Genomic DNA, 12,503 nt, shown 5'->3' on the forward strand with positions numbered 1-12,503 from the left:
GCTGTGAGAATGGGTCTGCAGAGAGAATTTTGCCGCGATCCCAACTGTCTGTTATCAGCCTGCAGCCAGGGAGGAGAAATCAGCAGAGCTGCCTGCTCCCTGCACACAGATGTGTGTGTGAGGAAGTCCGTGGATCGGTCAATTTGGACCAATCAGCGGGGGCTTAACGCAACGGCTCCGCGGACGTAACGTAACGGCTCCACGGATTGGTCCATTTCGTTCCGGGTACGGGTTGACATCATGCCGTACCCGGAAGAATCAAATGGACAATGACGTATCTCCAACGAGGCGTTTTGGGGAGGTATTTTCTGTGTTAGAGTTTTACTCGCTACAGGGTGTACTTTCAGGGTTTTGACTCACCTTTTACATGCATAAAAACCTTCATAACACACAAGGGGACGGGTAATAACCGGAAAAGCATGACACCTCTCCTTTAAGGCAAACAAGCTGTGCAAACTGTAACTAATTCAAAAATGTTTTTTATTACATAGTCATATTTGAATATTAAGAAGAGTTCAGAAACAGGAACATATATCTCCTCATTGGTTCAATCATTATTTGTATATGTGAGACGAAAATATATATATATTTTCCTTTTTTTAAATCCAGACATCAACAAGTTTTATTAAAACATTAACTTTCAAACAAATCACAATGTAGTTTTAGGAGACATTTCATGGCAGGAAAACCTGTTTTAATTTCTGACTGTGAGTTTAACATACTCCCGCTGAATGTTACCTGGTTATAGTGCGTCTCACAGTAGGCCAGGCCCTTGCGTTCGTAGTGACGGTGTCCCAGGAAGGGTTTCTCACACTTAGCACACACAAAATGCTGCAAACAAAGCCAAGGCCAAGCACACAGGGTTAGCACAGCAGTCAGTCAGTACATTATCACATCCCACAGACTGTGTTACAGGCAGCAGCACAGTCTGGTTTAGACATTATCAGGTCAGACCACACCAGCATCAGTGCAGTCCAGATGTCCTGTCACTGCGTCCAGGCAGGAGACAGAGAGGAGAGACGGTGGCAGGATAGTGAGCACTAGAGGGCGTGCTAATCCTCCTCACAGAGGTGTGAAGAATAGATGGTAGGCTACGATGAAAAATAAAGGAATATATGCTATTTCTTGTAATGCCCTCACTAATTACTCAATATGGCCCACTTATACTGTATGTTTCTGAATGAGGGCACCCTTGACTGAACATTAGATGCACCAATCTGACTTTTCAAAAGATTAAAAAAAGGGGACAATTTTACAAGCCTTTTTTTTTTTTTAACCAGGTTTTCAAATTTGACCATTCAAATACCCAACATGAAGAACATATTCCCATGCAATTATATATTGTGGTGTATAGAAAGCCTTTGACAGAGCCATTCGATATTATAGGACTAAAAACTCTTACAAAATAAAATAATTTGACATCCTGGACTTAAACTTTATGTATTTTATCTCACATTTTCTGTAAATAAAACACGGTAAGCAGTATTTTTTTGATTATTACCTCAGGTAATACTGTTTTCCTTAAGCTATTTCAAAATAGTGTGCAATATAAATGTTGAATTAGGAATTTATTTCAGGTAACTGGGTTGAAAATATAATCTGACATCACAGCAAAAAATATTGCTAATCTGGACCGTAGATCTCGCTCTGGACCGAAGTGTCGGACAGACAGCTGTTGTTGGAATTTATATATTAGTGTCACCCTTGTATGGAGGTTGGGGGGTTCTAGCCAGGCAGGGAGAAGCCAGACACGATGCAGGTAATCAACGGCAGGACGACCCCTGATCCCCTCACCATGTCAAAGTGTTTCTCACAATAGGCGCGGCCACCTCGCTCATAGAACGGGTGGCCCTGAAATGGGCGCTCACATACAGTGCACACATGATGCTGCATGTGGAGGAAGGAAAATGAAAGATAGGTGAAAATATGAAGATAGGTGGAGGAATGACCAACGCCACAGAGAATGTTACACAGAGACAGACAATGTTTGGACTGTGGAGATAAAGTATGAGTTACACACATGGCAACTATTTAAGTGAAATCATCTTAGAGAAATACACATTTTTTAAAGAATAGAGAGAACAAGAATGAATGATTGGCTACTTTTAAATTCTCAAATATTTACAAACGGAATTGCATTTCAGCAGAAAACCTATAATATAACGACTGTAAATATTGTCAACCTTAGAGACTTATATAGAAAACAGAATACTAATTATTTGTAACATAACATAGACACATTATTCAACATGTTTTACAATACTAAACAAATGAACACATTCACAATTTTTACTTTCTTGAATGTTATTCTCAATCCAGGGTCCCTAAGCCTAGCCTCGTACCTCCACATGCCACTGCTTGCCCATGGCGTTCACCACGCGGCCCTCAATGGGTCTCCTGCAGGCCCCGCAGATGGGGACCCCCATCTTGTCGTGGCAGGGCAGACAGTACAGCTCTCCCTTCAGCTCCCTGGCATCAGCCGTCAGCTCCTTACTGTAAGAGAAAGAGGAGAACAAAACTTAAGCTCTGCCTTCACTTAGGTAATTCAAAATAGCATGTAAACACAAGCGATTGAAACACACATAAGCTTCTAAGTTCATTGATGCCGTTGACGGTTGTATTTTTAAATATAAATACGTTTAAAAAAGCTGTTTGGATGTACAAACAGAACCTGGACAAAGACAAATACACACATCTGGAGAAAAAAAACTAAGTAGGGTTTGGTAACACAAGATGTAAGAAGACAATTTCAGTCAGATCACAGCATGGGAATGACCTTTTAATGTACAGATGGAGCGTCTTATTTTGGACTCCAGCATACAGCTTCCTGCCGACTGCCAGCCAGTTACCTGCCTAAGACCTGCCAAAGACCAGTATTCAGGAATGTTAGGCCCTCCCACTATTCTCCAATTTCAGGGTTTAACCAGGAGATGGCGCTATATATTAAATAACTATGGCCAAACTAAGACTTAGTTTTTCACAAGAGACAATGCAGATATTATATAAAAAACTAAAGTTAAAATCTTGTTTTTAATGCCCCAAGAGCAATAAATCACCGACCCCCCTCTGAGTGAATACCTGTTAACTTAACATCTTTTCACAAGCTTTTTGGAAGAAAAAGACTGACCCAAGAGACCTGTAGTTGACTAATTACAGGCCTCAATAAAGTTCTGCCATTGGTTGTGAAAAACAACGGTGGACATAGTGGAAAGTGAAATTGACATTGTCGAAAAACACTTGTTAAAAAAATCCTGAGTGAGGCTTTCATAAATTGCATTTAGCTGACGCTTTTATCCAAAGCGACTTACTATTTAATAAATGATAAATGATTATTCATAACAAATATGAGTGATGTGTGATTATTATTCATGCTATATACTGATATAGGGCTAAGTAAGCAATCAATCCTGCAAATGAACCCTTAGTTGTTCAATATATTTATTCAGACAATGTGAGTAGAAATACAGAAATTCTGCTCCCACCTAAGGCCAACGTTGCAATATTACAACATTTCCCTAAAAACTTACCAAAACGTAAACATTTTTAAAACTCTTTCATTTCTGCTCCAGAGCAGTTAAATTGGGATTTGATATGTGGGGGGGGGGGGGGGGGGGGGGGTTCTGTTAGAAGGTGCGACGGGGGAGGTGATCTGCTATTTTAAAGTAAATTCAACACATATCGACCCTAAATATAGCATATATTAAGAACGAGAAAGTGTTAACATCGTTTTTTGTAAACATATGACAAATGTGCGAGGGTGATGACATCAGAGCATCGTTCTATGGGCTTAGCCCCGGACAGGTACAACAGGTATTCACTCAGAGGGGGGTAGTTACCCATTTACATGTCAAAAAGCAACATACAGTAGGCGGGTGGGGGATGGTGAACGCAGGGCTGCCAACATTTGAGTTCAGCTTGGAGTGAGATTTTTTTTTTTTTGGTGAACCGAAAAAATAAACGTCCATGTGTACAGTGTTACAAATGTATTGAACAAGTACAAACTAGGGTTTCCCATTAATGTACCGGGCGCTACAGTGGAGTACGCACATACACAGTGTACCCGCGACTCTTACAATGAAGGCTCGATAATCAGCTCACAGCATATAAAATGGCATATAGGTGTAAGCAGGGGTAAAGTGCTATTTTATAAATTAAAATTATTAGTAATTATGGCGTTACAAGCTCCATAGTTGTATTTATCATCTAAATTTGCCGAAACAAGTTTAATATTCTGAAAGCCAAGACTTTGTTTATTTGAAATCAGATGAAAACAAACTGTAACGGACCCTGCCGTGTTATCTTGATATTTCCGGCACAGACCCTTTCATACCGGCAATGCGCGATAGAAACAAGAGGAACTGCGACAGCATAAATATGCGAACACAAACCTTAACCTACAGACTGCTGGAGAAGAGATATCACAGGGGGGGGGGGGGTTGGGACACACACATTCCGATGGCCAATTCGTTTTAAACAAAGAGTAGGCTATACTCAACATAGTGGGGTGGGGGCTGGTGAACGGTATGGTCAATGTTTGTAAACACTGTGACATTTTGACTTTATTTGATCATTTCAGTTAAAAACTAACGTTCATATTTCATATTACTGTTTTGCCTGGCTGGACCTGTAATTTACAGGAAAGGAGTGCACGCTACTAAAGAGACACGCTACCATGGAAACCAAACAATGGTGTTGCTGTATTGAAGTCCGAGTGGAAACAGTCGTATTTGGAGCGTTATGTTAGAATGAAACAGCGAGGTTGTGACTCACAAAAAAAAAGTGTTACTTCACTAACTGTAAGCTTGTCACTCAGAGTAACCTACAGTTAACTTAACTGTTGGAAAAGAAAGATCAGGGGGGGGGAGAGCTGTGATGGGCCATTAGGAGTGTAAACACACAGCTGAGAGCTGCCGTTTCATTCTGACTGTTTAAAAAACGGTAACAACGGACTATTTTTCTTAGCGGATGCATGTAAATTTAAATCAATACATAGAACTATTTTTTAAATCAATAAAAATATTTTGTAAATCCATAAAAGCATTTTAATTAATATTGGGAGTCATGTCGTTACTTTGTTGAGAATGTGGCCATGTAATAAGCGGGATAATTTGCAGCGACTTGGTCATTATGGGGAAAAATAACACCCAGGGATCAAGATCCCTCCGCGACGCGGAGGGATCAGTAATTTTTAGTGAATTACTGAGTTTAGGCACGTTAATAACATTTTAATGAAGTTGAATACAGTATATTCATATTTGTCAGTGATTTCATGTCAATTCGGCGAACATAAACGATTAAATTAGGATTAAAAATCGAGAGCCGGCTGCTGTTCGTTACGGTAACCCAACTAGGACACTTGACACAGTGGCTTTTGGCAAAGCACACAAAGAAAACAAAAAAAACCGAGAGAGATGAGTTATTGTTATTACAACGTGACTTCACTATTATTTAACAACTATTTTTATTGGGTTCTTTTATTTGGGGTTAAGTACATTGTCAGAATAAGTGAGAAATGGATTTAACTTCTGTTAGACAGCTATCATACTGAATAAATATTTATGCAAAAATGTATGGCATTAATAATGTATATCTAATTACATTAACTGTGAATGTCTTTCATTTTATTTAAAATGAAATAAAATTACATAAAACATTTTCCATAAAAAAATTGATTCAAGAACAAATCAGTACTTTTCTTATATGACTATTATTGCTAAATTTGAAAGGTCTTTACCAGCTTTGGAATTATATATATATATATATATATATATAGCACCTTCTGCCATCCCATCTCTACTGACAATCATTAACACTTAGATTTTATGATATCGTAAGCATCTTCAGTGATTGACTTAAACATTGAGAATGTATTTATTAACTTCTGACATTTTCATATACAAATGTGATCATACACCAACACACTTTTTTTAATTGAGTTGTGCAACATGGCGGACCATCTCGCACATGCGCACATGCATAACATCTCGCACATGCGCATAACAACATGGTGATGTTTTGTAAATGATTACGGCTGCGTTTCACTTCTCTTATTTTTCATTTCCTCGCTCCTCGGTCTCGGTCTCACCGGAAGTTGATTTGTCTGCGCCATCTTGAGTAGCGTCCCAATGGCCTTATTTTTGCCGGAGGACCGAGGAGCGAGGAGCGAGGAGCGATAATGGAGGAGCTATAATCGAGGAACCACCAGACCATCCTTCGATGAAATCCTCAGACACTCGCCCCGCCCCCTTACTGTGTATCGCTCACTGATTGGACGATGCAGCGCATGCACTGATCTGATGCTTCTTGACATGAGAGCAGAGTTTCCCAGCGGAGTGAAGAAAATACATGAAACTCACGGGACTCACTCCTCAGTTTATACTGTGTTTTGTTTCAATTAATGCATCATTCAGTTACAAATATGTGATATATCTGAACAACAAAGTGGTCAAAAATCATTTTATACATTTATTGGAAACATTTTCATGATCGCTTTTTTCGTTTTACATTTTCATTTATTGTCATTTCCATTCAGTCAGTCATTAAGTGCTATTTAAAATGTTGATTTGCTACATATCCACACAAACAAACTAAGTGTGCAATCCAATGAATGTTAATCTAACTGGGTTTTGATAGATAACATATCTCTTTTTCTTCTCTCAATTATTTTATTTCTATTGTGCACTCTAATCAATATTAATCAAACTATTGTTCGTTTATACATTTTGAGAATGGCGTTTATCTTTTTTGAGAATGAGTTCTTATTTGATTTAATTTATTTGGGTCTACAACAGATGATACAAATGTTTGTGTCAGTAAATGTGCAGAGGCGGGGGTGTTTGTGAAAATAACGGGGACAGAGCTGCTGTCAGACGAACAGCTGTGCAGCGTCATCACAAACGGACGTCGCTTCACGTGACGCTCCGGAGGAAAGGACGTCCCATTGCTCTTAAAACTCATTTCCCTGCTTCTCGTGGTTTCCTTGCGTCTCTCCATGCTTCCCTGGTGGGAGGGACTAGTCGCAGGGAAACGACGCAAGTGAGGGATGCAAGGAATCCATTTAACCGAAGTGAAACGCAGCCTACATGTCTTATTTAGCACAGACTATGATCCTATCCGTGACATATGGATCTTAACAAAGATCCGCTATACATTAGTACCAGATATACTGTACACGGACATTTTAGTGAACCAGACCAGCTGTTTCCGCCGGGTCTTCGCTTCCCGGGCATCACGTTGTTTACAAGTGTGTTCAGATGCTAAATAAAAGTTTAGCTTGTACTTTTGATACCCCGCCTCTCGGCACCACAACATCCAGTTTACTGTATTTCACATGAGCGATGTCGAACATTGAAAAGTCCTTATACAATCTCTGTTATTAGATCAGTACTTTTCTTATATGACTATTATTGACTTGAACACTGAGAATGTATTTATTAACTTCAGACATTTGAAATATTTGAAATCAGATGAAAACAAACTGTAACGGACCCTGCCGTGTTATCTATGATTACTATGCCTTACTGTACATTCATAATTTCAGCCGGAGGTAGGTGGTAGGCGTTGCGGAGGAGCAGATTGCGAGTGAGGTGCCTGTTCTAAACGAACTATTCCAGCTGTTATAAAGCATTAAATAAAAAGTAAGCAAGGAATACAGAATGTTTCGTTACGTAACTTTGTTGAGAATGTGGCCATGTACATGTAATACATGGGATCATTTGCAGCGACTTGGTCATTGTGGGGAAAAATAACACCCATCCTGATCGTTTCAATGAAGTTGAATACAGAATATTCATATTTGTCAGTGATTTCATGTCAATTCGGCGAACATAAACATCAATGATGATGGTTAAATTAGGATTAAAAATCGGGAGAGCCGGCTCGTTCGTTTTTTCCGACTAAACAACATTATTTAAATGATTACATGTCTTATTTAGCACAGACTATGATCCTATCCGTGACATATGGATCTTAACAACAAAGAAGTTGATTTCACATGACTCCAGTGTGGAACCCCACTGCACCCCCTGGTGGATCAATGATCCATTGCAGCTGGCTTCACAATAATTAAATGTATTTATCACGGGGGCGGTATCAAGTCAGACTGGGGGCCGGCCGGCCATCACGGAACGTGCACGAACCGATCACGACCCTCGCACTTTAAACTGTCCAAATTAAGACGCTTCATCTGTATCATGTGTAATGTGTAATTGCACAGCTGGACAGGTTTGTGTGTGTGCGCGTTTACCCGCAGTTGTTGCAGTTGAAGTGATCAGGGTGGTACGGGTCATTCTTGAACAGGAGGGGCTGCTCCTCAATAATGGCGTGGCACTTCTGACAGATGTACTTGCCGAGGCCCCGAGCTTTCTCCCTGTTGTGACATGGACGACACAGGTGCCTGATGGGAGAGAGGATTACAGACAACATAGAACCAAGGGAGAAACACTTGATTAGACAGTTATGATGTGTTTCAGGGGTAGCTAACTTCTACTACAAGTCAGTGTAATCATTCCTACTTTTGGATCTTCTAAAGCAGTATTTTAGTAAAAAGAAGCTCAACAAAGATGTCAAAAATAAGGAATATTCTTCTAAAACACTGTAAAATTGAAATACAGCAACTTTTGTCTAGCACAAACTGCTGAATTCTCATATTGGCTTTCGTTGAACAGGAACAACAAGGCTAGTACTGGTTTTTACCACATCTGACCCTTACATCATATTTTTGGAGGAACAGGTTGTGAGACTGCTTGACATAGTTGTTTAGGAGTTGTAAAAACATCAGTATGAGAGGAACCAGCATCATAGAAAACATCATCCTGCCTTGCAGCAGACATAAAGTGGAATAACAGCAACTGACCTTCCAGCATTCTTAACGAATCCCACATCAGCGAGCACAGCCTGGCAGATGTCACAGCAGAAGCAGTCGGGATGCCAGCTGTTGTTCATGGCCTTGATCACACGGCCAATGATGAACTCACCTAGGAGAAGAAAGGAAGATTATGGAGAACTTGTTTATTGATAATGGTTTAAAGGGCATCAAATCCATCTCTATATGACCGTGATGTTTGAGGCTCAGGTAGAGAGAGAGGATGGATGGTATTTATTCTCTGTTGATGCAGTTCCTGAACTTACCACACTGGTGGCAGCAGGGAGCGAACAGCATCTGGAAGTCATGCTCACAGTACTTCCTGCCTTCAAACTGTCAAGAGAATTCAAACAAAATGAATTTACATGTCCACCGATAATGTGCACAGATGTAAATTAATACAATATTATAGGAAAAACATTAATAAACAGGATAATCCCCCAAAAAATATTTTCCTCAACCCCTTGGTTAACAAATGTATTTTATAATTTTTGCAGAGAACACGGTTTGATCAGAAATGTCTTAAAATATGACTCAATGTATGAAGTTTTCTAATGAACTACATTTCAGTTGTCACACAGTAAAAAGAGCAAGTTATATTAGTTTATGAATCAAAGCAACAATTTAGGTTGTATACGTATATTTGGTAATTCAAATTAAACATAAAACAGATGCTGAAGAGGCTGGAAAGAACTGAGCTTTAAAAGGTTCCACTGCTGAAAGAATTAGGTAAAGGCAGAAAGCAAAGGGGAAAAGGTCAGTAAAGATTGGTTAAGTTTTATGTAAGGATTTGCAACATAAAATGTTGTAAGGATTTGCAACATAAAATGCAAAATGGGCATAATTATCTAAATCATATATCCAAAGACACAAGTCTGCATGTGATACCACTCTATGCAAGCATGGCCATAATGTACTGGATAAACTGCCATGAGCACATTGTAGCTTCACATTTACATGACAAAAGCATAGCTTAATACAATAAGACGTGTTAAAAATATATTTTAAGAATTTCTACACAGCTTGAATTTCCACTTAAAATGTGAAAAAGCAGTATTTAGTCACTTTCCTGTACATTAGCAGGATTAAGACGGCTCATTACAGCGCCAGGATGTGTATTTATGGAAACAGGTCGAGTTATTTACAGGGGATGAGAGGTAATGCATTGCCTTTCATATTGATCGTTGCATTAGAGCCTCCTTCTCATTGATGAACTGACAGAGCAGAGGAGCATCAGGTTCTGACGGAGAGACATCTGGCCCTGGTGTCAAGGCTGCTATGCAAACAGCTTACTGGAATGTGCTTCTAAAAATTCAATGCTGCATTAAGGTTGAGCTCACCCGTCTTTACTTCGGCAGGACCAAGTGTTGAGATTATTCGTCTAAGGAATGTGCTTTAAGCCTTGCACTTAACAGTTAGCTAACTGTATGGAAAGAGAAAGCCAGACAACACGGCCAGTGGAAATGTAATTAAAGCTTAAAAGACAAACGTGTTACCACGGTTACATTTATATGTTTAGAGCCACTCTGTTTATAATCCTAAATATCTTCTTAACATGTTGATCTGCCCACAAATGCTTTAATGTTGACTGTTTTTTTTTCGAATACCCATAACAATCTCTCTAAATCTGTTAATTGCTGCATACTGCGTCTTTTATAAGAAGATGAAAGTGACACTGATAAGACGTTTAGTTTAGTACGAAGTGTTACCTCGTAGAAGAGTCCCTCTGGGAACTGCTGGAAGCACTGGGCGCACACGAAGCACTGCTCATGGTACAGCTCCCCGTTGCTGTTCACTATCTTCTCCGCCGGGGCAAAGCCACTCTTGCAGCGCTCACACATGGCATTGGCCAGAGCGTTGGCCATGTTGCTGAGAAGGAAAACAAAAGCATAATAAGGATCGGTGTACACTTAAACAGTCAAAACACTCATTTTAAAATAGTTCTATAATATGTGGTAGCAGGGAATGCCATTTCTATATAACAGGGATCACAGGAATAATATGAGCCTCTATGGCTAAACTTGGCAAATGTACATGATAGACTGAAGTGCTCATGTTAATTAATGTGCATCATCCTTTTTTAAATACATAGATACATTAAAAAATGCTGTAACCCATACTATGTATCTAACACATAATGACATTTACAATATGCAGGTTTTTCAATAGGAATTTCCTCTGTTTAAAATACAGTATGATTTAAAAACAAATCTTAATATATAGGCAATTTGTTTCTGTAAGTCAATTTTTTTTAGGAATATCAATGGCATTAGCCACGGTCCTGTCAAGATACATCTAACACAACTAATGTAACATTTATCCCATGTTTCTCCTGTCATAAACATCTGGAAGATATTCTTAACACAACCAGAAAGGAGACGATAGTAGGGAAACTGTGACGTATCTCTTGGTTCTAGGTTTATTTTGGCTCTGCTTATCAGGGTGTGGGAGTAGGTAGGAAACCTGCTTGTTGCCTTTTGAGAGTCAAGCTGAAGTTACAGCGTATACATCTGCACTGTATCAGCAGTGTATCTGTGAGTGGCGTGTGCACACACTGATACGGTTCAATATCATGGAAGAAACTGCCAAAACCACTAGTCTCACATAGTCCAATGACTGTTACAAAAACAACCCTGGTGTGACATATGAAGCCAATCCTGCCCTTTAATCAAACAATCAGTATTGTTTTACCTCCTCTCCTCAAAACAAGGCTATGTAATATATAAATAAGACAGGCCCCAGGCTAATGATCTTTTCCATTGGAAGCGTTGATGCCAGAACCTGCAGCACAAATGTGGCCACACCCAACGACCTGCACAGTGCTTTACAAAAACGTTTTTGTTTATCACTTTCAGATGTTTAATAAGTCAGTACTAGAAAATAATATGAAACTGGGGAAGTTTCAGGTATGTATTGGCTTTATGGCTAAGAGTAGATTATATGGTAAATTGACTGAAAAATAGGTAGATATAGTCCTTTATATTATTTACATACTAATTTGTCTCCCCTTATACAACAGGAAAAACAAACTCACTGGTGCTTGCTTAAGCTTTTAAACTATAAATCATGCTTCTCATCTGGAAACCTGATATCTTGTAAACTGAATGAATCCGAATGGTATGTTCACATTTTGAAACCTGATTTGTATAGATGTTGACATTGTTTGAGAGAAGGGGGAGTCACGCCATCAGTGACACACACACGCGTGTTAATCTGTTCAATATGTATAACTAGCCTTAAGCTATCTTATTATTAGGCAACTCTGGACATCATCGTCCCATAGTAAATATACATTAGCCAAACCTACTCCTGTGTCAGAGTTATGTTTAGGCTCAACCTCGGACTAAATCATACGAAGGATAAAAACAATATGGTTAAACTGGTCTAAAACAAGCATAAGCAACAAACTAACTAAACAGCCACATACTAATTAATAAACAAATGCTAATGCACACAAACCACACTGCTTATTAAGCCAATCAAGGTGAAAATGTGGACAGTCGAAGTGTTGAAGAGAAAAAAAAGGAAGAGAGAATGGTGGGACCATCCTGGCTTCTCTGCTTTGTTTATAAAGGTCAGAATACCAAAGTGTATCTTGGCAACACACACACACCCACACCCACACACCCACACACAGACA

General features: G+C 39.3%; 1 protein-coding gene across 5 annotated transcripts in view; it reads right to left on the reverse strand.

Annotated features, from left to right (window-relative positions):
- The window catches only part of LOC117485685 (LIM and senescent cell antigen-like-containing domain protein 1), a 35,386-nt gene that overhangs the window by 4,189 nt on the left and 18,694 nt on the right, over nucleotides 1–12,503 (reverse strand). For all 5 annotated transcript variants that reach the window (XM_034134323.1, XM_034134325.1, XM_034134322.1 and 2 more), the window contains exons 2-7: nucleotides 10,573–10,732; nucleotides 9,130–9,196; nucleotides 8,855–8,975; nucleotides 8,246–8,395; nucleotides 2,343–2,493; nucleotides 739–831 (exon numbers count right to left, since the gene is read on the reverse strand). In XM_034134323.1, the coding sequence (XP_033990214.1) occupies nucleotides 739–831; nucleotides 2,343–2,493; nucleotides 8,246–8,395; nucleotides 8,855–8,975; nucleotides 9,130–9,196; nucleotides 10,573–10,732 (742 nt within the window). The remainder of the gene's footprint in view (nucleotides 1–738; nucleotides 832–2,342; nucleotides 2,494–8,245; nucleotides 8,396–8,854; nucleotides 8,976–9,129; nucleotides 9,197–10,572; nucleotides 10,733–12,503) is intronic.

Source organism: Trematomus bernacchii, unplaced genomic scaffold (assembly GCF_902827165.1).
Source record: "Trematomus bernacchii unplaced genomic scaffold, fTreBer1.1, whole genome shotgun sequence".
Classification (NCBI taxonomy): domain Eukaryota; kingdom Metazoa; phylum Chordata; class Actinopteri; order Perciformes; family Nototheniidae; genus Trematomus; species Trematomus bernacchii.